At 44.3% G+C, this 26764-nt stretch overlaps 1 protein-coding gene across 1 annotated transcript in view; it reads right to left on the bottom strand.

Moving 5' to 3' along the window:
- Positions 1-14734: 14734 nt before the first annotated feature.
- The window catches only part of F5 (coagulation factor V), a gene marked incomplete at both ends in the record, with an annotated part of 58940 nt that continues 46910 nt past the window's right edge, over positions 14735-26764 (bottom strand). Inside the window, 6 exons of the mRNA XM_080698795.1 lie at positions 14735-14881; positions 16234-16416; positions 19473-19624; positions 22044-22188; positions 25292-25447; positions 25889-25992. Coding sequence (XP_080554921.1) covers positions 14735-14881; positions 16234-16416; positions 19473-19624; positions 22044-22188; positions 25292-25447; positions 25889-25992 — 887 coding nt within the window. The remainder of the gene's footprint in view (positions 14882-16233; positions 16417-19472; positions 19625-22043; positions 22189-25291; positions 25448-25888; positions 25993-26764) is intronic.

Raw genomic sequence — 26764 nt, 5'->3', positions numbered from 1 at the left:
TCCCAAATTTCACTTCCTAGGGACCTTTGACCTTCCTAAGCCTCTAAAACCCACCCGAGTGGCAATTTTACCTGAAAGTTTAGAAACAAGCTAACACGAAACAGTTCTGACAAAAAGACTTTGCCACAAAACTGATAACTTGTGGAATTCGATAAGAAAACAAAATTGATATTCTTAGGAATAAGACTTTAACCTGTTCCTAAACTTACTGTCTTACCACCCCCTTTTTCAGAAATAAATGACTTGGATGCTTCCACAGCCCCTTATTTTCATTCACTACCCCTTCATTGCTCCCAAGGCTACTACTGCCCCAAATCCCCAGGGACCAGTGTTTCCAACTTTGGGAATCTGTGCAACCCATTACCCAGCTGGATGGTATGAGTTCATAAACCTCTTATGAACTCCATAATCCAATCCAGGGAGAGAATTCATTGTGGTAACACACACACACACACACACACACACACACACACACACACACACCAAAAAAAAAAAACAAAAAACAAAAAAAAAAAAACACTGCATCAGGAGTCCGGGGCCATGTAAGAGCTCAGGTTTCTCTCCAAATGGGTCAGGTTCCTCTAACACAAGAGTTGGGACTAGATGACCTCTGAATGGTTTTTCCAGCTGTGACATTCTCTGAGTATTGATTCAGCTGGGAGAGTCGCCCAAGTGGCAGCAACAGCTTGAGTCTTGGGAGAGGAATGTATTATCTCTCAATTGCAATGACCTGGAAGTGGGAATGTGTGAGGACCTGGCAGAGCCTGGACCCTGGAACCAGATGCCCTTTCTATTCCTCCTCCTCCTCCTCTTCTTCCTCCTCCTCTTCCTCTTCTTCTTCCTCCTCCTCCTCTTCCTCCTCCTCCTCCTCCTCCTCCTCCTCCTCTTCTTCTTCCTCCTCCTCCTCCTCCTCCCCCTCCTCTTCCCTCTCCTCCTCCTACTCCTCCTCCTCCTCCTCCTCCTCCTCTTCTTCTTTTATTAATATTTTTGCAGTACTGGGGATGGAACCCAGGGGCATTCTACCTAGGAGCTACACCCCCAGCACTATTTTCTATTCTATATTTTGAAACAGGGTCTCACTGAGTTTCGGAGGGCCTGACTAAGTAGTGGAGGCTGGCCTCGGACAGTGATCTTCCCGTCTCAGCCTCCCAAATCCTAGGATTACAAGCGTGCGCCACCACACCTGGTTTCTGTTTCCCTTCTTATCTGCAGAGCTGCCCTCTTCACCCCCGGCAGCAGGGCTCCCACCAGAGTGGAGGAGGAGAGCACAGGAGAGACGGGGGAAGGAAGCTTTGGGCAGCTCTGAGACGTGCGGACCCCAGAAGGGCTTCCTCGGGGCACTGCCTCCTGGCCAACCCTGTGGTGATGGTCTCAGCTCTGCTTCCTCTGAGAACTAGATCTAGTGTGGCCCAGGGCTCAGGGCCTGCCCTTTGGAAGCTGCCAGGGTGTGGGTCAGGGCCCGGGCACGTGTGAGATAGCAGCCCTGGGCACCATCTGCTCAATGACTCAGCTCAAGCAGCCTCGTCCGGTCCTCAGGCCAGACAGACTTCTGTACAGAATGGGTGTCAGCTGAGACCAGGGAGAAATGGACTACTTAGCCAAGCAGGTGGTGAAATAACTGGTGTTCTGAAATACTTTAGCTTTGTTGGGAATGGATGGGTGCTTTGGGGAGAACACCTTATGCCCTGTTTTCTAAAAGCACGTTAACTCGTAGGACAACTCTATAAAGCAGCACACGCAGTCACATGCCGCCGAGCCACAGGTTAGAAATCCTGAGTGAACTCAGACGAGGGCCTCCCTAGCTCTCCTTCCGTAGTCCCGTGTGGCTGCACAGTCGCCCAGGAGCCCATCGCAGGCCTCTGACAGCCTCCAAGCCGCAGAGACAGGGCAGAGCTGTTCAAACATTTCTGCTGTGTCCTCTGTAGACAGAGCATTAACTCACCCCCCCCGCACTGACCACCCATTTCCTCTCTTCTTATTAATGATGTCTTCATCTTATGATTTGCTAAAGTATTTTGAATTACTCTGCAGTGGGTAAAGGGTTCAACACATTTTTATGTTAAATGTGTCCAGAGAAGAAATTAGTAAGGACATTCTCTTCCAAGTCCTGTTGTTGTTGTTGTCTTTTGCAGAATGAACCCAGAGGCACTCTACCTCCAAGCTATATTCCAATCCTTTTTATATTTTTTTAATTTTGAAACAGGGTCTCGCTAAGTTGCTAAGGCTGGCCTCGAACCTGCAATTCTCCTTACCTAGCCTCCCAAGTACTAGAGTTAGAGGTGTGTGCCATTGATCATGGATATTAGTCTGAATTCTAATTCCGGACTCCCTCTCCAGGTTCTTATAACTGCAAATCCCCATTATGGGCCTTCTTCTCAGTTCTGACCCTGAGGGTGAGGATTCTTGGTTGGAATTCCTACCCACAGAGAGAGAGGACATCTCCCGTTCTGGCTGGGCCCCTGAGGGACTGTGGGACGTGACCGCTCACGCCAGCCACGTGTGCTGTGCTCAGCCCACGTCACATCCTGCCTGGTAGGTCATTTCCAGTCCTTGTGTGCATGGCTTCCTCTCAGTGACTGTAGGGTTTTTGTGAGGAGGGATAAAGTGTGGATCTTTATCTTTCCCTGAGCATAACAATTGTCTAAGTGTTTTTCGGTAGACAGATTCCCAACCCCTCATGAATTATACTTTCATTGGTAGATTTTTCAGCTTATTTATGGGTTTATAAATCACATTAAGCTATAGATGAAGCAATCCATGCTTATCATTAGCCAAACTGTAGAGTTCGTTATGATCCCCAGGATGTAAAGGTCCTATCCCTGTATTTGAAGATAACATCCCCGCAGGAGAGTTCATCCGTGTTTTGACACCTACCCGTGTAATTTGTAGCTGTGCTCTCCACCTGCCTTCCAGGGCAGAATCTCTCTCTACTTTGGGACAGAGGAGAAGGTCGGCGGGTCCAGGATACTGTGTCTAGTGGTCCATCACCAACTCGGCCTCCATTCCTTTTTCTGCTTAGGAGTACTGTGATGTTCTCCCAGAAGTGAGGACAAGGACCTCACGAGAGAGAGAGAGAGAGAGAGAGAGAGAGAGAGAGAGAGAGAGAGAGAGAGAGAAGGTTTGCGGGCAACTGATTACTCTGACCCTTAACTTTTCCCCTTTCACCTGACCCCAAGTATCATCCCATAGCTTAGCAAGAAGAGTTTGAGCTTACCCCCAAGCAGGTCTCGGTTAGGTCCCAGCCACCACTGCCACCCTGGGCAACCTCAGGCAACGTGCTCGGCATTCTCATGCGTAAAATAGTAGATATCATATCTATGTATTAGGGTTGCTGGGAGGATTAAAGAAAATTATATGTGTTAAATGATCTGTATGGTACCTGGCACAAAACTCGTCCTAACAAAAATTAGAACTACTATCTAAGTACCCCAGCAGGCCAGCTGGTGAGTGCTAGGAGAGACTAGTACAAAACAGGGGCTCTTTAAAATGCGTGGGTAGAAAGAAAAGGCAGAGTACATTGTTCTCAAGTTCAGCGTTTGTTTATCTTGTCAGAGGGTGGAATGGATTTATGAACAAGAGGGAAAGGGGACAGAAGAGCTTCAAGGCTGTTTTTTTTTTTCATTTAAATACATTTTAATGACTTTATTGTGGTCTAATTTTCACCCAGAAAAAAAAATCCATCCATGAAGTATAGTTCAATAAGATGTGCCCAATCTGTACAATTACATAGCTGCCACCATGGGATTCAGGGGTGTTTGAAAGAGGCTGCTGAGATGTGGAAGCTGCAGGTATCTGGAACTGAAATACAGGGTTTGGTCTTGACTTTGATTTATTTATTTATTTTTTTCATCAGAGAAGAAGATAAGGCAGAGGAAAGGTGGATAAGCAGTCCCTAGGTGTGGGTGGAGGATTTCCCTAACATTGCCTGTTTTGCTTGTGTGGCAAGAGACAAAGTCCTGGGGCAAGGTTAATGAAGACAGGGCAGGTTTCACCACAGGGTATGAAAGTTTCACTCGCCCTGTGGGCGGGACTGAGGAAGAAGGTGTAGAGAGATTGCCCGGCGCGGCCTGCCCGTGAGCTCCAGTGCACATGGGCACGGGGATGCAGGTGGGCTAGTCCAGGGCTGGGGACGGGGCAGAAGGACAGTGGCCAGGGTTTTCTGAGGCCGTGTGGACAGTGTTGATGAAACATGGGCATACCCCACTTAGGGGAAAAAGCCGTGAGGGAGCCCAGAGGTGTGGTCCAAGGGAAGGATTAAGAGGATTGGAGGCCTCAGGATGCTCCTGAGAGCCAGGGAAGGAGGAGGTACTGGCCAGCTGGGTGCCACCGGGGTCTGTTCCGAGGATGACAGGAATCTGTTGCTCAAGCAGAGTGACGTGCAAGGGCTGCTCACGCTTGGCCGTAGGACCCTTTGACCACACTGCTACTGAACTTCCCTCCACATTCCCATAAGTAGAAGCTGTGAGGAACTGCAGAACATCATTAGGAAGGGTGCGTTTTTTTGTTTTTTGTTTTTGCTGTTTTTTGTTTTTGCGGTACTGGGGATGGAACCCAGGGGCATTTTATCTCCAAGTTCCACCCCCAGCCCTATTTTCTATTCTTTATTTTGAAACAGGGTCTCACTGAGTTGCAAAGGGCCTCACTAAGTAGCTGAGGCTGGCCGTGAACTGGGATCCTCCTGTCTCAGCCTCCCACGTACTGGGATTACAAGCTGCTCACCAGGCCTGGCTGGAAGGGTGCGTTTGAAAGCAGCGTTAGGTGTAAGTAGGTCAGGGCTTTAAAGGGGGCTAAGCAGTGCAGGGCAAGGTAAAGGAAGTAACAAAAATGATAACTTCAAGAGAAGTGCCTTAACATGGGATGGAGGAGCGCCCTCCTGTGAGTGTCCTACAGTGAACCTGAAGTACAGGTGAGTACCATGAGCGGGGACTCGGGGAAACGGGTGTGGGGAGGAGGACGGGACACGGTTAAATATAAACCCGGCTGTGTTTGCAGACCTTCAGTTTTGGCAAACGGTACTTCTCAAAACAAATACCTTGTTTAGGGAGCCTATACCATATTTATATTTCAAAATCTGGGTTATAGTCCAAATGATTTCAAATCCAGGAAAAACTGTTTATGTAGAGTCTGCTGTGCTGAGTGTATGACAAGAAAGCCATGCGCTGCTAAGAGGAGAGCCGCCAGGAAGAAAACAGGATGCAGTGACTCACACCAGGCCTTTTTAATTAGGAGTTGGCAAATAAGCCCGAGAGTTCTTTGAGGGCTCTTACTTCTCTCTGCAGTACCTAAAGCTTACTTTCCGTCAGCTCAGAATGGATCAAAACCCAGAAGTCAGACCTAGAAGAAAACATAGAAACAACCCTCCAACACACAGGCACTGATAATGACATCCTCAATAAGACCCCCGGAGCTTAGGAAAGAAATAAACCGACACTGGATACAGAATGGCACCAAACTGCAAAACTCTTTGTAGCAAAAGCCGCAGCCATGAGTGTTGCAGGAGACTTTGGTCCGTGGAGAGGTTAGGAGAGAGCAGGTCTGTTGATCCCCACCGAGGTTCAGAGAGCAAAGCTGGGGCTCTGAGCCCCAAGCTCAGGGCCTGGCAGGCTTCGCACAGCTGCGCACTCACCTTGTAGAAGGGGTGGGGAGCTGCCCAGCTTGAGCAAGACGCAGGAGCAGAGACGCAGTTAGCTTGTGCGTTCCTTCTCTCTTTTTCCCCCTAAACGTTCTGTGCTTTATCTTTGCAATTACAGCTGCAAGAAAAGGCCCTGCTATGTTCACAGGGAAAGAGTTCTCATTCTTCTGGTTAGTTTCTGGGCTTGTGGCCAAGAGTCATCTTCAAGGACGTAGCCGGGCTCCTGCTTCAAGAGTGTGAAGAGACAGACTACAGAGTGGAAGAAAACCTTTCCAGCTACTCCTCTGACAGACTAATATCTAGAACTCAAAATACTCCTCATCAAGGAAACAAGCCAGTTATAAAATGGGAAACTGAACTGAATAGATACTTCTCAAAAGAAATTTAAAAATGTTCAACATCCGTATCAATCAAAGAAATACAAAGCTAAGCTATACTGAGATTCCATCCACTTCCAGCTAGAATGACAGTTATCAAAATGAAAACAATAAGCTGGGCACAGTGGCATATGCCTGTGATCCCAGTACTTGGAATGGTGGGACAGGAGGACCACTGTTTCAAGGACAGCTTAGGCAATGTAGTGAGATTTTCAGTAACCTAGGGAGACCTGGTTTCAAAGCAAAAACATAAGAAGAGCTAGGGAATGTAGCTTGGAGGAAGAATGCCTCTGAGTTCAATCTCCAGGTACATATATGTATATGTATGTGTATATGTGTATGTGTATATATGTATGTGTATATGCATATGTCTATGTGTATATGTGTATGTACATACACAATAACAAATACTGGCAAGAATGTGGGAGGAAAGAAATTGTTGGCAGAATTATAAATTAGTACAACCACTGTGGATATCAGTATAGACATTCCCCCCAAAGTAGGAATGGAACTACCATACGACCCGGCTATACCACTTCTTGGTATCTTCCCAAAAGAATTAAAGTTACGATACTATAGTGATCCAGGACTACCCATGTTTATAGCAGCACAACTCACAATAGCCAAATTACAAAACCAACCTAGTGTCTGTCAACAGATGAATGGATAAAGACAATATAATATATACACGCAGTGGAATATCACTCAGCCATAAAGAAGAACAAAACTATGTTGGTTGAAGGAAAAGAGATGGAACTAGAGAACATTATGTTAGTGACATCAGCAAGACTGAGAACATAAAGGGCCAGATGTTTTCTCTCATATGTGGAATTAAGAGAGAAAATAGGAGAAAAAAGGGACTTTATGAGAATGAAGAGAGAAGCCAGTAGAATAGTGGTGGGAAAAGGGGGGCGAGGAGCAGGAGATTGAGGGAGGAAACCGACCAAGTAAGATTGTGTTTGCATCACCGCTACTGACATGTGCTTATAGTACAATCTGATGCAAGAACATAACAACTTTGCAAAATATAGTTGTACATTGCAGAATGTACGGCCTTGGGCTCATTGCCACCAAGTAGCTATAAAAGTCATGACTTGGTGAATCAGTACTTATGAGCTGAACACACTGTCTGAAGAAAAGCTATGCACAGAGGCTGTGAAGTCCACCTTTGGCTTAGCCAGTCCAGCAAGGGAACGGCCTCTAAAGACTTGTTGCACTGAATTGTGGTTAGTAGGAAGCCTCCAACCTCTGAGGGCTGCGCAGGAAACAGCTAAATAAAATCGGCCCTTGGTAAAGGCACAGGGCATAGCTGCCTCCTTCTGTGCACCTGTGTGAGAAATTTATTTTAATTTTGGTCTCAAAAAAAGTGTACTTCTTTTGAACATGTTTTTGGGACACTGTATTGCATAAGCGATTGCCTATTAAAAATTCTGGCTGAACTGCAGCTAACCCAGAGCAAGCTCCAGGGCTTTGCGGAATGCACTTCCATGTTGACCACTTTGCACCTCTGATTTATATTTCCACCTCTAGTTTATTTTCTCTCCTACTTCTAACATATGTTATATAATAGTATTTTATGTTTTCTTTTGAACAACCTTAGGTATTAGGGGTTGAGATGAGAGATAAAGATCAGTCATTCATATAAAACTCTATTTTGTTTGGTCATTTGGGTTTTTATTTTTAGCTAAAGCATTGGCTTTCCAATTAATTTGCCACCTGAAGGAACTTGAGAACTTTTAATCCAAAACATTAGCTGCTAGAAGGGCAGAAAGGACTCTTTATATTACCTGGCAAACATCAAGCCCCACTATCATCACCAACCAATAATTGTTAATGACACATTTAATGCATTGCAAAAAAGCACAGTGTTCACAACGCATAGTCTAGCGTGCTGACTTTTCTTCCTAGGTTGGTCTCTGGCAGAACCTATTTACCTTTTTGTTTTAACTCCTTTATTGAAAACCAATCCATTTTTTTTTTTGGTAGAGAAAACTTTTACTTATTTAATTTTTATCTAAATTTTCCAATTTGTGTATAATTTTTCTGTATCTCATATGGGGTCTGATCACAGGACGTAAACTAAGGTTAATCAAGTATACTCCTGAGAAAAACATAATCAGGTCAGTTAATGCTGCGGAAGCAAATCCATGCACGCCACTTGGTTGTTTGCTCAGGCGGGGTAATTAAGGCGTGACCTCTGTGTGAAAGTCCTCAGAGCTTTAAGGATGTGGAAGGCCGCCTCCTGTGGAAAGAAACAAGTTGCAGGTAGGAAATAGAGCAGCAATAAAAAGCAATGTGTGGTGGATGGCGGCAGTGTTTGCACAACTCTTGGGACGTACTTAAGAATTTTGCTACAACACAGCAGAGATACATAGCATAGTAAACCTATCACCAAATGTCATGCCACAAAGAGCAGGCAGGGACATGAGTTTATCTGCACATCATTCTTAAGACATTGCAGAGCTGCCCTTAAGTGTAAAACTTAAAAATACAGATGAACTGGAAGTGTGCACTAGTGGCAAAGCAAAAGGAACCCATCGCATAAACACTTTAAATCTTTGTCATTCTTCAAATTTCCTCCCGGATTGAGTCTCATCTCTCCCTTTGTCAATTTCCCACAAATGACACACTTTTGACCATCTTCTTTTAACTCCAATGCCGTTCTCTGGTCATCTTAAGCAAATCAGAATCGTGTCCAGTGTGAGCATTTTCTATATTTTCTTTTCTTGTTTTTTTGGTGGTAATGGGGTTCCTGGAAACCCCTCTACCTCCGGGCTACACTCCCAGACCCATTTTTATATTTTTATTTGGAAACAGGGTCTCTTAAGCCAGCGCGGCTGGCTTCGAACCTGCGCGATCCTCCTGTCTCCGCCTCCCAAGGGCGGGGATTGCAAGCGTGCGCCACCACGCCCGGCAGCATTTTCTATATTTTCAAAAACGAAATCTGGCCATCTCCACCCATCATTCACAGTTTGCAGATTAGGGATGTGATGTGTTTTGTATCTCTGTGTGTCTTTTACCCCATGTAATAGCCCTGGGTCCACTCAGGTAGCTGTTGTTATTTTTAAATTTTTATCAGTGCATTTTAGTCATACATCTTATTGCGGGTACAAGATGGTGGAGGCATACATGCACACATCACCCAATTAGCTGTTATTATTATTATTATTATTATTATTATTATTTTATTTTATTTTATTTTATTTTTTTTTACCATGGAAGACCTGCTGGATTTATGAACAAAGTTCAGGAGAGGAAGGGAGATAGGTGGGTGAGTGATTATCAGACTGTTAGGGAAAATGAACGGGTATTTTGGGAAAAGTTTACAGGGCACCAAATTTGAGCACTGAGCTCTCACACTTAGTTTTCTTTCTTTTAAAAACTTTTACTGGGGTATTATAGTCTCACATCATATCGTAGCTCACAGTGATGGTGCCATTCACACACACAGCACTTAGCGAGCTCCCTTGGTGTCCTCTCTGCTCCCTCCTCCCACGCAGGGCATTGCACTGCTCGTCGACATAGATACATGCCGTCAGTAGAAGTGAGCCCTTCCTTGGTTCTCTCTGTGCCCCTCCTCCCCTGCACCGCCCCTCGCCCCACTGAGGTTCTGCTGTCTCATCTAAAGTCCCTCTTGCATCACAATTCCTCCCTCGCCTCCAAATATGAATGAAAGCATGACCTTTTACTCTCTGTGGCTTAACATGATGTTTTCCAAGTCCATTTCCCTGCAAACGACATCATTTGGTTCTTTATTGCTGAGTAGAATTCCATTGTGTATATATTTCATAATTTTGTGATCCTTTCATCTGTTGATGGACATTTAAGTTGGTTCCATAATTTGGCTTTATGAATCGTGCTGCTATAAACATGGACATGCCTGTATCACTATAATATTCTGATTTCAGTCCTTTTGTAAAGATACCCAGGAGTGGTGTGGCTGGATCATATGGTGTATCCATTCTCAGTTTTCTGATGAGTCTCCACACTGATCTCCGTAGTGGATGAACTAATTTTCAATCTCACCAACAGTGTGTAACACTAAAGAAAGAAATTGAAGATCTTCGAAGATGGAAAGATCTCCCATGCTCTTGGATAGGCAGAATAAATATTATCAAAAGGGCCATTCTACTAAAAGAGAGCTACAGATTCAATGTAATCCCTATCAAAAATAACAGTGCTATTCCTCACATAGCTAAAAAAAAAAACAGCCTTAAATTTTATATAGAAAAACAGAAGACCTAGTATAACCAAAGCAGTTCTCAGCAATAAGAACCACGCAGGAGGCATCACAATACCCGATTTTAAAATATACTACAAGGCTATAATAATAAAAAGAGTATAGCACTGGCACAAAAATAGACACATAGACCAATAGAACAAAATAGAATATGCAGAAACAAGTCCACACACTTATAGCCAGTTGATTTTTGACAAAGGTGCCAAAAACATACATTTGAGAATGGAGAAAAGACAGTCTTTTCAACAAATGGTTGAAAATGGTGTTGGGAAAACTGGTTATCTATTTGTAGAAAAATGAAATTAAATCCCTACTCCTCACCCTGTACAAGAGTCAATAGGTGGATCAAAGAGCTGGGAGTTAGATCATGCTTGATTTTTATCCTTGGCCCAATCTGCTTCATTGGGCTTCTACACAGATTGCCTTCACGCACGTCCATGATTCTTTTAAATGGCTGAGGCCAAATCCTCTCCAAAGGCTTGTCCAACCTCACTTCATCCCACATGACTCCCCCTCTGCATTTTTACTACTCAGGGTGTGATCTGTCAGGTGTAATAAGCTCATAGTTCTATTTGTTTCTTGTGTTTGTTTTGCTTTTCTCTATCCAACGGGATGATGTGTTTGAAAAGCCAAAGAAGTCTACTGCTCCCTTGATATGCTCTCTCCTACAATCCTATCACAATGATTTGTTGTGCAGATAGATTACTTTAAAAAACAAATTGAAATGGTGGCACATCTAGAGAACTTGATATTACGTTTTCTTTACACATACCAGGTGCAAAGTACACGTCTATGCTTTGACGTAGCCAGTTCTACATGCCAGAGCTATCACAATCTTAAACCCATGTAAGTCTTTCCCAGCACAATCCCACGATATGAAAAGCCTTTTTGTTACCCAGGTATTGACAATATAAATGCCACTCCATACGCATCTCCACTTTGTCTCACTGCTTATCCTATTTCTAGGTTACGAGAACATAAGAATCAAAAAGAATTGGTCACTCGGGATTTTTGATAAAATGTCTCTCTGTTGGGGAGGGGAATGTGGAAAATGATAACATGAATGGCTCAGATCATTTAAGTATGTGTCTGGCTCACTGCACTGGGCATGTGCCAGTCATGGAGCTAAAATATACTGCCCTGTCAATTGCTCCTTCTCGGTTTATTCATTAAAGAAAATGATGAAATATTCATGGCTCCTGGGAGGTTATATGCTGTTTGGCTAGTGCCCTCCTCCTGAGCTTACTAAACTGCTCTTGAACTCAAAATACGGTGCTTAGGCAAAGTTCGTCTAAGAAGTAGCATGGGCATTTGTGATTTAACCATTTGAAATAATTCTGGAGAAATGATTCCATGTTTCTTGAAGCTCTTTCATATCTGGGATACACTCACAGCCATTATCTCCCAACTTTCAATTAGAATGATGGCTAGTATTTAGGATTTTATTTTTTGGTTTCTCCTTCTAAGTTAAATGACTATTATGTGAGTCATTTAACTTCTTTCCATAGCAGCCAATTATGAAATGAGAAAGTTACTGTTATGTCAGTAGAGGGCAGACGATGCAGCTAAAGGCGTCGTTTTCTCTAAATGACTTCACAAAGAATAAAAAACGAAAATGGCCTTTATTTCAAAATTAGAGCCAAAACACACCCAAACAATATTTTCCAGATTAATTAATAGTTATGAATGAATATTCATATCTGCCTGTCTGGGGGGATGAACCATAAACGTTGTAATTATTATTTTATGGAAGAAAAACCAGACTGAAAGAGAAGCTGGGATTCGGGTGGTCTGCTTTCTGGTTTCAGTGCTGACAAGAGGAAGCGTTAGCTTCGGGCGGCGGCTGGCCTGCGGAGCTTTACTTTTTCATGTCTAGGATGACGGAGTCGGGTGTTATGCTCCTTTGCCGTTCTCTCTCTTACCTATTATGTCACGTGATTTTCTTGCTCCTGTATTCTGTGTATCGAGAGAAATATTGCCCACATTTGCAGTAGACAGACCCAGGACCAGCTTCATAATTTGCAGCACTCACTGCAAAGTGAAGATGTTGGAGTGATTATAAATGAAGGCTGTCGAGAGGACGACAGCGGAGAGTAACAAACGCAGAGTCCTGAGCGGGGCCTTTGCAACTGAACAGATGGGACACTTCTGAGGCCAGCCCTGGGGTGAAGAAGGAATATGCCCTTGAACTGCAGACCTCTCTTTTGCTCTTAAAATGAAAATGGAAGAGAAGTTGCAGTGGTACAATGACACGAACTAGAAGAAACGGCGGAGCTATAAAAACTAGAAAGCCATGTCTGGATATGAGAAGCTCCCGCATGTATTCGCAGGCACACCCCTCTGCAAGGCAGAAGCTCACTCTGGTAGTTTCTGAAGATACTCCCAGTGAACCCTGCTTCTGGTGTGCACATCCTCAACAGCTCCCTCCAACGGTGAATCCCACCTGGCCTGTTCTTGTTCATTGCAGGCAACTGAAAGAATGCGGCCAAAGTAAGCCTGGGCCTGTGCTGCCCCGCCTCTAGGAAAATCGGAAGTATGCATTAATAGCTGCTGATGGACACCTGAACCCCCAGAAAAGACGCCCCACATGAAGACATCAAGTGGGAAGCCCGGTGTGGGGAGAGAGAGCCGCTGGTCAGCCTTGGTCAAGCCTCTGGACGACACCAGCCTGTGGCGTCATCTTGTTGTCACGGCAGGACAGACCCCCAGCCGTGCCGGTCAGCCACAGGCCATGGGAGGTGATCAGTATGCTGACGCTGCTACCTTTAAATTTATTTTCATTTACAAAATTTATACAGCGTATGGAGTACAGTATGATATTTTGATCTACGTATACATTGTAAATGCACAAAGCCATCGCTTTGTGTGATCGTTGTTTTGAGCCTTGAGTTTCAGGGGCCGCTCATTTCACAAAAATGTCTGTCGTCAGCAGCGACTATCTGCTGTGACTTCAAAAGCCCCACACTACCTGCAGGATCACTGGATGCCAAGCTCCTTGGGAGGGAATGGTAAAGGGGACGTTGCCGGGGAGGGAGAGGAGGAGACTGGGGTCACAGAGGGAAAGCCTGGACTGCTCAGCTTGGCCGGGGGCCAGTCGCAGCAGGAGCAGCTGCGCTGGGGCCGACAGAACAAGTTCTGTGTTTCACAGGTCGGAGTCTTCCCTGAGGTGAAGCTGCGTTGTGAAACAGTACACCAGGCGGTGCCAGCTAGAAGGGGGCCAAGGTCAGGTGTCTGTTTCTCCCAGGCTTATTTTGGTTTTGTTTCATGTGTAATGACTGCTCACCTCCAACATAAATGGTGCCGCCAGTCCCTGGGCGACCAGGGTAGATTCACAAGTCTAACGAGTGCTAAAAATGTGCTGACTGCCGGCCATTGTGGAGCTGTTCAAAAAAACCCAACCATTTAGAAATCTCATATTTTTTCCTTTGTTCGTGAATCATAGAGTGTTCCAGGTCTATAAAGGGCTTACAAAAGTAATATCTCCTATTAATGTAAATAGGGTTTTTAAAAAATTTTTTTATGGTACTGGGGATGGAACCCAGAGGCCTTCTACCTCTGGGCTACACTCCTAGACCTATTTCATATTTTCATTTGGAAACAGGGTCTCTTAAACCAGCTGGGGCTGGCTTCGAAACTTCTCAATCCTCCTGTCTCAGCCTCCCAAGTACAGAGATTACAAGCGTGCACCACCACCCCAGCTTAGGGTTTATTTATTTATTTATTGCATGTCTGGGGACAGAACCCAGGGGCATTGACCTCCAAGCTATACCCCCTCTTTTCTTTCTTTTTTTTTTTTTTTTTTTTTTTTTTGGTGGTACTGGGGTTGGAACCCAGAGGCTTTCTTTCTCCGGGCTATACTCCCAGCCCTATTTTATACTTTATTTGGAAACAGGGTCTCACTAAGTTGCTGAGAGCCTCACCAAGTAGCTGAGGCTGGCTTCGAACCTGCGCGATTCTCCTGTCTCAGCCTCCCAAGCGTGGGGATTACAAGCACGCGCCACCACACCCAGCATTATTCTTTATTTTAAGACAGGGTCTCAGTGAGTTGCTGAGGGCCTCACTAAGTAGCTGAGGCTGTCCGCAAACCACGATCCTCCAGTCTCAGCCTCCGGGAATGCTGGGATTACAAGCGTGCGCCACCACGCCCAGCTTAAATAGGGTTTTAAAGAGCTATAATGAAGGATATTAACTACATGAATATTATTTTATGGTATTTTTAATCACTGTGAAAGATAAGTCATTTTCTTGTTGGTTCTTAATATTTTCCCATCTATATTCATATTCATAGAAAAATAATAGCCACCATCTCACTTCATGGCATGAGTTACATTATAAAAGTTTCTTAATATACAATTTTATTCTATAGTAGAAAAAAAGACAAATAGTGGAAAATTGTTAATATTTAAAATAGCTATCAAATATATTGCCCACTTTGACGGGTTTGAAATCTTAAAGCATCTCCTCTGCTTTTCTGAATATTCACGTCTAGTAAACATCACAGCCGAACAGCTCCAGGCGAAGTGCGATACTTTGATTCCATGTTTTGGGAATGATGCGGATAAACCTGGAAATGATTGGTGGGTTAAAGAAATTCTTCACATGTCCGTTAATGTTAGTATTTCCTTCAAAAACCTGAAAGAAAATAAGAGGAAAATCTTTAAACATTGGAATAAGGGGTATATAAATCTCATAGATAACTCTTTTTTTTTTTTTTTGCTAAAATTGAGGGCCTCACGCAACACTATGGCAGAGGTGGCCCTCGATCAGTTAATAAAATCACAAGCCAGACAGACCCTTCAGGAACTTTTCATTTCACTAACGATTTGAATCAAATTGAGAAAAAATAAATGTGTCAGGGCCCTGGGGAGCAGTGGCAAAACCAACTCTGTTCTTAGCCCCTTTGTAGCTACGTGACTTTGAAAAATTTAGTTATTTCCCCCAAGTCTCCATTTCCTCACTGGCAAAAAAGGGATCATAAGATTTTTCCTCATAAAAGTCATAAAGATTTTAAAATGTATGCAGGCGTATGACAGGTGCCCAGTAAATGTCAGGTAGTGGGCACTAAAAAATCTGAGCTGTTACTAACATTTAAAATAAAATATGACCGTGCATCTTTGTCTACATGTCTTTTCTGGTGTATGCGCTATATCCTTAACTAAACTCTTATTAATTAATTAATTAATTAATGTTTGTCATCCTCAGCAAGTTTGCCAAGATTTATACACGCACACCCCCAGTACAGAAGCTGAGGGGCTGTTTATGGCAGTGGTGCTCTCTCTTGTGGGAGGACACCCTGCTCTAGTGACACACAGGGTTTAAGAGACAGCCAGGGGGTTGAGAAGTGAGAAATGGTCACAGACCCATGGACCATAAGTGCTGAGCATGAGGTAAGGGTTCAGGAGTCCAGGCTCCCTTCTCCTCTGTTGCTTCTACTGGCTTGAGACCAACCCCCATTCCTGGAATGAGAGGTACATCTCTCTGGTTTTGCCTCGGGTAGCGTTTTTAAGGCACTTAGTAGGAGGTAGTGGACTTCAGGAATACATGGAGTAGGTCATCTTGGCGGGTTCTAGTACAGAAAGCTGGTCCCTCCATCAGAAAGGACGCCAGTTGCTTTCTGCTTCCTAACAGTAGGGCCGGGCACGAAGGCTATGGCCTTGGGCATTTGAATAGCAAGTGTTTTCCAGGCAAGCGTAGATATGGAATTATCCCACAGCGGGAGGTTTTCTGGATGCCTTCACCATCTTTCCCAGTCAGAGCTGAGGAGGCCTCACACCATCCCTGGCAGGTCATCCCACCGTTCCAGAGGCGACTCAGTCAGGAAGGGCGATGTTCATGGGCCCTGTGCCGAGACCAGACGCCGGCAGAACTAGGAGTTAGACTGGTCGCTGGTACGTGTCAGGGTGCATTTGTCACGTGGAAGGTACTCATCCCTCTAGTCAGGGTGCCGAGAACCGCTTGCTCCTCGCCACGCCGCCAGCTCGTACCTTGTCCACCATGGCAGACTTCTGCCGGTAAGGCTTCCACTCCACGCCCAGGTCGCTGTAGTGGACGGTGTAGGTCTTCACGTACATCTCCGAGGACAGAGACTTGCAGCCCTGTGTCACAATTGCGGTGATCTTCTTGACTTTGAGCAGATCAATTTGTAACCACTGCTGGTTGTTGTTTGCCTAGAAGAGTGATCAAAAACACACGGATGAGGAAGAGGTTAAAACCTTTGCTTGTTTTTTTTTTTTTTTTAGATCAAGATATTCAGAAATACAGAGCTCCAAAGGATTTCTTTACTATCTTGCCCCTTAGAATTCACTCTATTTTACTTTATTTTATTTTTATATACTTTTACTGGTACATTGTCGTCTCACATTATAATACAGCTCAGAGTGGTAGGGACACACACACCCACAGCCCTTGCTGAGCTCCCAGCTCCCCCCGCGCCTCCCCTTCTCCATACATGACATTCTGATCGGCACTGATAATTTCACATGTGTACTGTCTTCTAGAAGCCTTCCCTGTTCTTGTTTGTTGCCACAACATGCATCTGAATTTCTGGAGCTGTATTTCACAAATCACATATGTATACTAATTATTTGTTATTGTTTGTACTTCTTACTGGTTGAAGCCAGGGGCTTATTTAGCTTTGCTTCCTGACATCCAAGGCCGATGCGAGGCATGCAGGTGGACACCTGGCGGTCAGTGAATACTTGTTGAGTGACTGAGTGAATGCATTTTACTTGAGAACATTTTAAAATGCTAAATTATTTGTATTTCCTTTGTGTGTGTGTGGTACTGGAGATGGAACCCAGGGGCATTCTACCTCTGAGCTACACCCCCAGCCCTATTTTTTATTCTTTTTTTTTTTTTTTGGTGGTACTGGGGGTGGGACCCAGAGGCTTTCTACCTCCGGGCTATACTCCCAGACCTTTTTTATATTTTATTTGGAAACAGGGTCTCACTAAGTTGCTGAGAGCCTAACTAAGTAGCTGAGGCTGGCTTTGAACCTGCGCGATCCTCCTGTCTCAGCCTCCCAAGCGCGGGGATTACAAGCATGCGCCACCACCCCCGGCTATTCTTTATTTTGAAACAGAGTCTCACTGAGTTGCGAAGGGCCTCATAAGTAGCTGAGACTGTCTGCAAACTGAGATCCTCCAGTCTCAGCCTCCCAAATGCGGAGATTACAAGCGTGTGCCACCATGCCTGGCCTATTTGTATTTCTCTAACCAAGTTCATTTAACTGCTCTAAGGAGCCAAACATCGTGGCACAGGCTTGTGATCCTGCTACTCAGGAGGCAGAAGCAGGAGGATGGCAAGAGTTCATTGCAAAGCCTGGCAACTCAGCAAGGCCACGCATCCTCCTCTCTGTATCTAGAGTTTCCTGTTTTCCTCCCTGCAAGTTACCAAGGGAGGTACTGAGCTGCTTCAAATGCAGGAAGTAGCACTGGCCTATTTACTGGGAGAAAAGATTCCGATCGGATCCTACCAACAAACTGAGATAATATGGCTTTATGTCATGTGCATTTTGACTTAAAAGGAAAGGTCCAGAGAAGATGCTTGGTAACTCCCGTGCCACCGGAGCAGCCTGTGGTTCCATGATGGGCCAGAATGAATTTCAAGGAACAGGCAGTGGCTCCTGAGATTATGAGTGGGGTCTACCAGCACCACAAATGGACTTTACTTTCTAGTGGCCTAAAGTGAAGGCAGGAACTAGAATTTTACAGAGCCCAGGAAAGTGGACGGTAGGCATTTTCAGGGAGCAAGATCGGAGGATACTAAGTAGGGAATTTGTAATTAATCGACTGAAGGGATTTTAAAGTTACAAATGCCATTCCATATCCTTAGGCAGTTGAAGAATGAAATAAAAGTAAGTCAACCTTTAACAGTTCTCTTAAAATTACATCACCCGAATTATTCAATGAGTTATTTTCAGAGGCAATATAACTCTCTTGAAGATGGGTGTTTAATTTGGGTCACTAATTTATAATCCTGGTTTTGTAACCATACCTCCAGTTGTCTTAAGGAATGTCACAAACAAAAGTATGGGATATACACACAGTGGAATTCTACTCAGGATTAAAGAAAAACAAAATTGTGTCCTTTGCCAGTAAAATGGATGGTCCTGGAGAACATGTTAAGTGAGATTAGCCAGTTTAAAAAGTGAAGGGTCCTTAGTTTCCCCTCAAAAGCAGAAGCTAAGGCGTAACGGGGATACAGGAAGGAGTTCAGGAAAGGGAGGAGAAACTCCAGTGGAGCAATGGAGAGGTCCCAGGTGGGGGAGCGGGGCAGGGAGAACTAATGAAGAAGTCACTTCCATTGACATTGTATACATATGTGAGAACAGCGCCAATCTCAATACCATGCATGGGGAAGCCCACCAAGTGCTGTGCGTGTATGCCTGTTACTCTGAACTGCATTATGATGTGAGACTACAGATAACCAATAAAATAGATAAAAATTGAAATGGAAAAACGTGTCAATGTCACTGTTTTAAATGTTTTTTATTTGTGTGTGTGTGTGTGTGTGTGTGTGTGTGTGTGTGTGTGTGGTATTACGGGGTGGAACCCAGGGGCTTTTTACCTCCAGGCTATACCCCCAGCCCTATTTTTTTTTATATAATTTATTTGGAAACAGGGTCTCACTAAGTTGCTGAGAGCCTCAGTAGCTGAGGCTGGCTTCAAACCTGTGCGATCCTCCCGTCTCAACCTCTCAAGTGCTGGGATTACAAGCGTGCGCCACCACGCCCAGCTCAATGTCACTCTTAAGAGAATGAAAAATGTCGCTAAATTGTGAAGAAAAAGTAAGGGACATGTTGTAAACCTAAATCATTGGCTTATCACTAATGGTGAGGGGTATAAATCAGGAATTGGCAGACTACTGAGTTTAAACAAATGCTCCTGAGTTTCCATGCTGTGCGTGTTTGGCTGCCTGCTAGGATGGCAGAGTCACGTGGTTATGACAGAGAATGTCTGGTCCACCAAGTCAAAATATTTTCTATTTGGCTCTCTGCTAAAAAAATATTGTCTTTTTCTGGCTTAAGTAAGAGCTAGATCCATGGGGGTGATATATGGCTTTTCCTGAACCAGAGTTAGAGCTAACGCGTGGCTGTGGCTATGGCAGACAGCCTAGCTTCTCAGTCCTGGGATTTCAATCTTCAGCAATAGGTGGTGACGCTCTTGCTCCCCGTCCCACCAAGTCCTGGGGAGGGGGACCCCATCGGGAAGGTCTACACCACCTTGGCTTGCCAGGCATTCACACGACCCTGGGCGTTGAGACGGGCACGGGAAGGCTCCCAGTAATCTCCCCACCAAGACTTCTTGAACGAGGAAGCTGTGATCTGCCTGTTTTCTATCTGTCCACTTTCCAGACCCAGTGGTGTGGAGCATCCTGTCAAGACAAAAGCGACGCGGTTACTCACATAGCTGCGAATAGCGCCTGCATGGCTTTTGCCCTGCGGAGGAGACAAGAAATAAGATTGCTGCCGGGTGAGAACAAAGCCGGCAATGGCAGCACTGAGTGGACATTTGTAGAATCCACGTACTCAGCACTGCTCCAGGGCTTTGCATGCGGTAGTTAATGCTCATAACTATCTCCATTTTACAAATGAGAAGATGAAAATACAGCAAGAAGCAGTAACTCGCCTAACTACACTACTGAAAAGTTCAGAAATGGAGTCTAAGCTAACAGAGTATGATGGCTTAGGCCATGTGCTAACTACTTAAACTCAGCCTTCTGCAGAGGATGGAGCACTCAGCCCTTGCTTTAGGGTGTACCTACATTCGTGTACAGTCAGCCACATGTAGTCATGTACCACATCACTACACTTCAGTTAATAAATGAATGCAATGCAATAGTGGCCCTATTAGACTATAATGGAGCTGAAAATTTCCTATTACCTGGCAATGCGACAGCTGCCATAATGTCATAAGGCAGCCATAATTCACGTGTCTATGGGGTCACTGGTGTAAATAAACCTACTGCACTGCTGCTCATATAAAAGTACGAGGCAAGCCGGGCGTGGTGGTGCACACTTGTCATCCCAGCATTCGGGAGGCTGAGACCAGAGGAATGCGGTTCACAGACAGCCTCAGGTACTTAGTGAGGCCCTCTGCAACTCAGTGAGACTCTGTTTCAAAATAAAGAATAAAAAATAGGGCAGGGGGTATAGCTAGGAGTTCGAATGCCCCTGGGTTCCATCCCCAGACCCGCAAAAAAAAAAAAAAAAAAAAAGTACGAGGCAAGCCGGGTGTGGTGATGTGCATGCACTTCTGATCCTAGTACTTGGAAGGCTGAGACAGAAGGAGTGCAGATTCAAGGACAGACTCAGCAAGTCGTGAGACTCTCATCAAACTAGCAAGAGCCTCTTCTCAAATAAAAATAAAATAGGGCTGGGGGTATAGTTTGGAGGTATAATGTCTCTGGATTCAATCCCTATTGCCACAGAATAAAGTACAAGGCAGATAACTATGTATGGTACTTGATACTTGACAACAAAGAACGATGTCACTGGTGTGTGTACTTACATAATAACCATTTTAAGATTTACTCTGCTGGGCATGGTGGCACACGCTTGTAATCCCAGCATTTGGGAGGCTGAGACCGGAGGATCGCGGACTCAGCTACTTAGTGAGGTCCTCCGTAACTTAGTGAGACCCTGTTTCAAAATAAAGAATAAAAAATAGGGCAGGGGTGTAGAGGTAGAATGCCCCTGGGTTCAATCTCCAGACCCACCAAAAAAAAAAAAAAAGATTTACTCCAATTTGTGAAGAATGTTAGAATGTTTACTGTAAAGAGCGTGTCGTGTTGTATTGGCGGGAGCCTCACACATCTCCTTTACCGCTTCTCTGGGTCACATCAAGAGGCCACACCAAGTGACTGGCCTGAACCACCTGGTTTTGTGTAAGTGCACTCCGTGATGTTTGCACAATGACAGGACTGCCGAATGATGCATTTCTCAGCATGTCCCGATGTTAATTTATAGATGTCCCTATGCAATAAAACAAAACGTGCTGTTTCTTCTAATAAAAGGCACAAAGAAATAGTGGACCCCTGGTAGCCACCATTTAATATTTTCCTTTTCAAGTATTTTGTGACTCATCTGATGCACCCTTTGGAATCTTGCCAAGGCACAATCTGAACGTCCTAGGCAGCAAGGTCGATCTGTTAGTGTAGGAAACACAGCTAGTGAGTAAGCCTGGCTGATTGTTCTTCATCAATGGCACTTTGCTCTTCCCAGTACAACATCCAGACATTTACTTAAAGTGATAACTAGCAAAAATAGAACATAATTTTATCTACCATTAGTCACAGTACATCCCCTCAAAAATAGCATCTCACAAAGGGTAGAATAAAGAATGCAGAGTACACAGTCATGGTTTTCAATAGCTAGAAAGTAGATTCAGATTTCAGAAACATTAATTGAACAGTAAGATGGGCCAGCAATGTTGCCCATTACACAAAAGATGCCTGGGTAAGCAGGAAGACTTTGGAAGAGCCAAGCCTAGCTTGAATCTCAAGTAGTTCTTGCTGAGCATGGCTGACAGAGGTAATTCCAACCTAGGACCCGGCCTTGGAGGGTCGTGGCAGTGCCCATATCTTCTGGGCTTTGTTCAGAGAGGTGATGCTGCCCTCTGGCTGGTGGAACCATTCTCAGTCTAGATCATACTGACACTTCATGGGCGTGGAGCCTGTGTTTCTGGGAGCCGAAGTCATTGAAGAGATCTAAGAATTCTATGTAGTCCCTCCAACACCCCAAGTCTTGAGTCTCAGCGTGTCAGGGAGAAGATAATATGCCTTTGTGCCTTACCGTTCACCTCACAACCGCGCAGCTCCATTCGAAGGGTGGGCCTATTATAGGATCTTGTGGGCGAAATCCTAACATATCTAGCCACAATAGGTGGGTCAAACTGATTTTCTTTAATTGTAGAAGCATCTGAATTGCCATTGAAATACTAGAAGAAAAGAAGAAAGCTTAGTTACATGACCATTCTGTATTAAGTGATTTTATAATAAAAATTTGATTTATCTTAATATCATAATATTAAGTTTTCATGGGGCCTGAATCTTTCAAATTAATTTGGTCTTCAAAAATAACTGAGGATGTTTCCACTTTCAGGAAGATGGTGTGGACATACATTATTCTATTCCTCCTGCTAAATGCAAATAAAAATTCTGGGTATTATAAGTAAAAGAAGCAGAAGAGGACTCTGAAATTTGGAGAGAAAAAGTAGACAGATATGGGTGCTCAGGACCCAAGGAACAATGTGGTGGTGGGTTTTCTGAAAGAAAAAAAAAAGGTTTTTTTGCCTCATTTATCCCAGTCCTGGAGATGAAGACTCCTGCAACCTGGAGTTCAGAAGAACTTCAGGTTCTTCACCAACGGGTTCAGAAGAAAAATGCCTCGCAAAAGTCTGCTTTTTCTAGGTATAGTATCAGGAAAAGGCAGCCTGGCAAAAACTTTCAGACAGTAACTGCTTTACCCAAGCCAACACCACAGACAAATACTGTGCCTCCGACCCACTCACAACAGACAAGAATGAATAAGAAACCCAGACTTTCAGCCTCTTGAGAATGAAGAGGTGTTCCCAACATCTTCCTCGGGGCTGGGTCAGAGGAGGTGAAAGTAGGAACCCAGAACTGCCATCCTCTAGCCCCTAGTGAGCTCTTGTTCTTGCAGCAAAAGGGGGCAATCTCCCCAAAGTATCCTTGGAAGCCAGGTGGGAAGCCTGGACTTTGACCTCTGCAGGGCAGAAACCAGGTTTCCATTCCCTGATGAAACAGTGTAGTGAAATGCCAACTAAAACAAGATAAGAGCAGCTCTCAGTAAGATCAAAAACAGAGAAATCAATGGAAGAGCTTGTCCCTGAAAAAGATAAAAATAAATGGACAACTCTGTAGCAAGCATGACAAGGTTAAAGGAGAAGAATTAAATGACAATATCAAAGATGAAGCAAGAATGTCACTAAAGGTCGGCAGACATCATGAGGGGGTAGATGGTGCAAATCACACACACATGACTAGATTTACTAAAACGCATCACAACTCACCAAATTTGAAATAGATATTTTGAGTATCCCTATAACTATTAGCAAAATTGAATTTTTAATGTTAAAATTCCCCCAAAAGAGCCGGGCATGGTGGCTTACGCTTGTAATCCCCGTGTTTGGGAGGCGGAGACAGGAAGATCGTACAGGTTCAAAGCCAGCCTCGCTTTTTTTTTTAAGAGACCCTGTTTCCAAATAAAAATATAAAATAGGTCTGAGAGTGTAGCCTGGAGGTAGAAGGGTTTCCAGGAACCCCAGTACCACCAGAGAGAGAGAGAGAGAGAGAGAGAAGAGAAGAGAAGAGAAGAGAAGAGAAGAGAAGAGAGGAGAGAGAGAGAGAGACCCTGTTTCCATATAAAATAGGTCTGAGAGTGTAGCCCGGAGGTAGAAGGGTTTCCAGGAACTCCAGCACCACCAAAGAGAGAGAGAGAGAGAGAGAGAGAGAGAGAGAGAGAGAGAGAGAGAGAGAGAGAGAGAGAGGCTCTGTTTCCAAATAAAATATAAAAAATAGATCTGGGGAGTGTAGCCTAGAGGTAGAAGGGTTCCATTCCCAGCACCATAAAAAAAAATCCCCCCAAAGAAATCCCCAGGTCAGACAGTTTTGCTGGTGATTTCTACCAAATGTTTAAATAATTAATGCCAAGCATAGAAATCTCTTTGCATGCTAGTCCATTTCTTCTATGAGGCCAGTATTACTGTGAAATAAAAAAAAGCAGTACAAAAAACACTACATAGCAATATCCTTCATGAAGGTCAGTGGAAACATTTTTAAGCTATGGGCTCAGCTTCAGTCTGCGTTTATTCAGTGCTAATCAGCAAGATGTTCCTCATCTAATACAAGGTATATCACAAATAATTTATTATTAGAAAATGTCACTTGTAGAAAAATGGGTGGGCCCAGAGGACTGTGATAGGGGAGCTTATCCAGTCACAGAAAGTGAAGAGTCATGTGTTTTCTCTCATACGCAAAAGATGGGGAGCAATAGAAATGCAAGCAACTTGGGTCACGAAGGAGAAACCCCAGTGGAGTGAGGGGTGGTCTGAGAGAGGTTGGGTGGAGGGTGGGGAGAGAGAGGATTAATGAAACACTCCCACTAACAGACATGTGAGAACGCCAATGCCAATCTCAGCATCCTACCTGGAGAAGGTGGGGAGCGGGAGGGGACGGGGGCCCACCAAGCCGTGTGCTTGCCCATCCCTGTCACTCGCATCGTCTTGTGACGGGAGACTATAACGCACCCACGAATGTGTTTTTTTTAAAAAAGAAATAGCTAGCCGGGCGTGGCGGTGCATACCTGTAGAAGGTAGAAGGGCTTCCAGGAACCTCAGTACCAAATAAATAAATAAATAAATAAATAAATAAATAAATAAATAAATAAATAAATAGCTAAATGATAATGTAGGAAAATAGTAAATATTTACATAAAATATGAATTGAAACAGACTCAAGGTTATTGGTGTCATGATGGCAGACAGATTCCCTGCATCGTGGTAGCGCTTTTTGCAGAAGGGATTTAGGAAGGAGGGCAAGAGTCAGGGATCCTGGGGGAGCTCATGGAAAAGCCAGTAGGGAGATGCCATTTCTCAGTTACAGCTCTCAAATAAATCTGAGGGTCAAATGCCTCAGAGCGTCACTGGCCCAGCACATGAGTAAGAGCAAGATAAAATATATATTAAAATAAAAGCTCTCAGTGGCCAATTTCTAGTGCGAGCCCCTTGAGTGATATCACCGGATATTCTACTCTGCTGAACACCATCTGCCAATCTGTTGCATCTGGGTGTTTTGTTTGATGATAAAGTCCTTTTTTCAAGTTTTGGGATTTTGAAATTCTGGTAGCTCTTCTTATCCTTTTAATTCATAATGCACAGGCTATCATGGTGCCATTTTCCTCTCTAACACCCTTAGAAAGCCATTCACATTTATGATACCCAGAAAGGCTTTTAAAGAAGGATCTGGTGATAGTAACCCTGAAACAAGCCCTGAGAGTCAGACAGGAGCAGGTGCACAGACCATCACATTCCGTGTGCTGTTTCCTTTGAAGATCTGCCAGTGGGTTTGGTCAGAACTGTAAGCCACCTGGAACTCAGTAACATAGCAGGACTTCAGGTAATGTTTGGCCCCCTGGGTCTGAATCCCTGTAATGACAACTTCCTTTTGCATGTCCACCTATGGATTGGGATGGGAAAACCAGTAAGCAGATGTCTTTGTCAATGGGTCACACACAGCCTTAACTCACTGTACCGTCACATTCTTTTGTAGCTAGGGTGGCACACTTACGATCTTAGCAAACTCATAAAATGTAAGTCCACATCTGAGCAGGCAATACCTGGACTTCAATCCAGCTCAGCACTGACTAGTTGTGTGTTGTTACTCTGGGAAATTAACTAACATCTCTGTGCTTTGGTTTTTCATCTATGAAATGAGATATCATTAGAACTATTGTCAGAGGGTTGATCTTGAAATATGTAAAGGACTAAGAATGGTGCCTAGCACCTAGTAATTGCTATTTCCCCCAATCCCACTGCAAGAACAATAAGGAGAAATGACTAAATATGTCCTGTTATTACACTAGCAGTAAATGCTATAAGGTTTATTAATAATACACACCTGGATCCAAGGTTTAAGGGCAAGTTCTGTTCTAATTTTTTCTATACTCCAAGCATTATATGATCCACCATTGTTTAATCTTGCTAATTTGGGCTCCCAATAACCTAAATTTCATGAGAGAAAAGAAAACGTATTCTGAATTTTTGAAAAAGCAGACAATTAGCAATTTCTCAAGTGAGTTCCAGTGGGAAAGCAGATCCGCTGAGGGCCCGTTCTAGTTAGGAAACAAGGCAGTTGCCCTAGCCGGGCCTCGATGACGAGATCTTGGCTCCAGGTCTGCATTTGGTTAGCTGTCAACCAACACCCACCCTTTTCTGCACACAGGCCATGCTTGCCTCTTCTCAATCTGTTTATGTGGCTGCGGTTGCATGTGCCCGCCTGATGGGAAGATATTTGAAGAGTGTGTGGTAGGCTTTGTCTCCTTTTGACCATGGCCTCTGAATTTTGCAAGGTATTTGAGCAGAGCAAGGAAATTTAGGAGGAGTTCCTGACGTAGAGTGGATGATCAATACAGTTTCTTGAATAGTTGAATGGCTGGCATAGGCAAGTGACCTGATCAGTGGGACTATAACTTCTGGCTAACAAGACCCTGAATCTGGCTGAAATCATATCTGTGTGATCAAGCCCCGACATATGAGTGGAGAGAGCTTTGGTAATGGGTGCGTGGTCATAAGAGTAAACTAGCTACTTCCTGCCAATCCCTGCAGAAAGATTAGACTGCATATGTAGAGATACCATGATGCCTAGCTCTTGGTTTGCACTAGAGAACCCTCTTTGGGAACCTCATATGCTAGATAGGAGGCTACTAACAGGTTTTAGCTCCTGTTATTGGACTCCCTCCACCACCCGATGAGCACTCCAAACAGAGCTGTCTCA

The sequence above is a fragment of the Muscardinus avellanarius genome (genome assembly GCF_963383645.1).
Source record: "Muscardinus avellanarius genome assembly, chromosome: 7".
Taxonomy (NCBI): domain Eukaryota; kingdom Metazoa; phylum Chordata; class Mammalia; order Rodentia; family Gliridae; genus Muscardinus; species Muscardinus avellanarius.
This window is presented reverse-complemented; position numbering and strand designations above follow the sequence as displayed.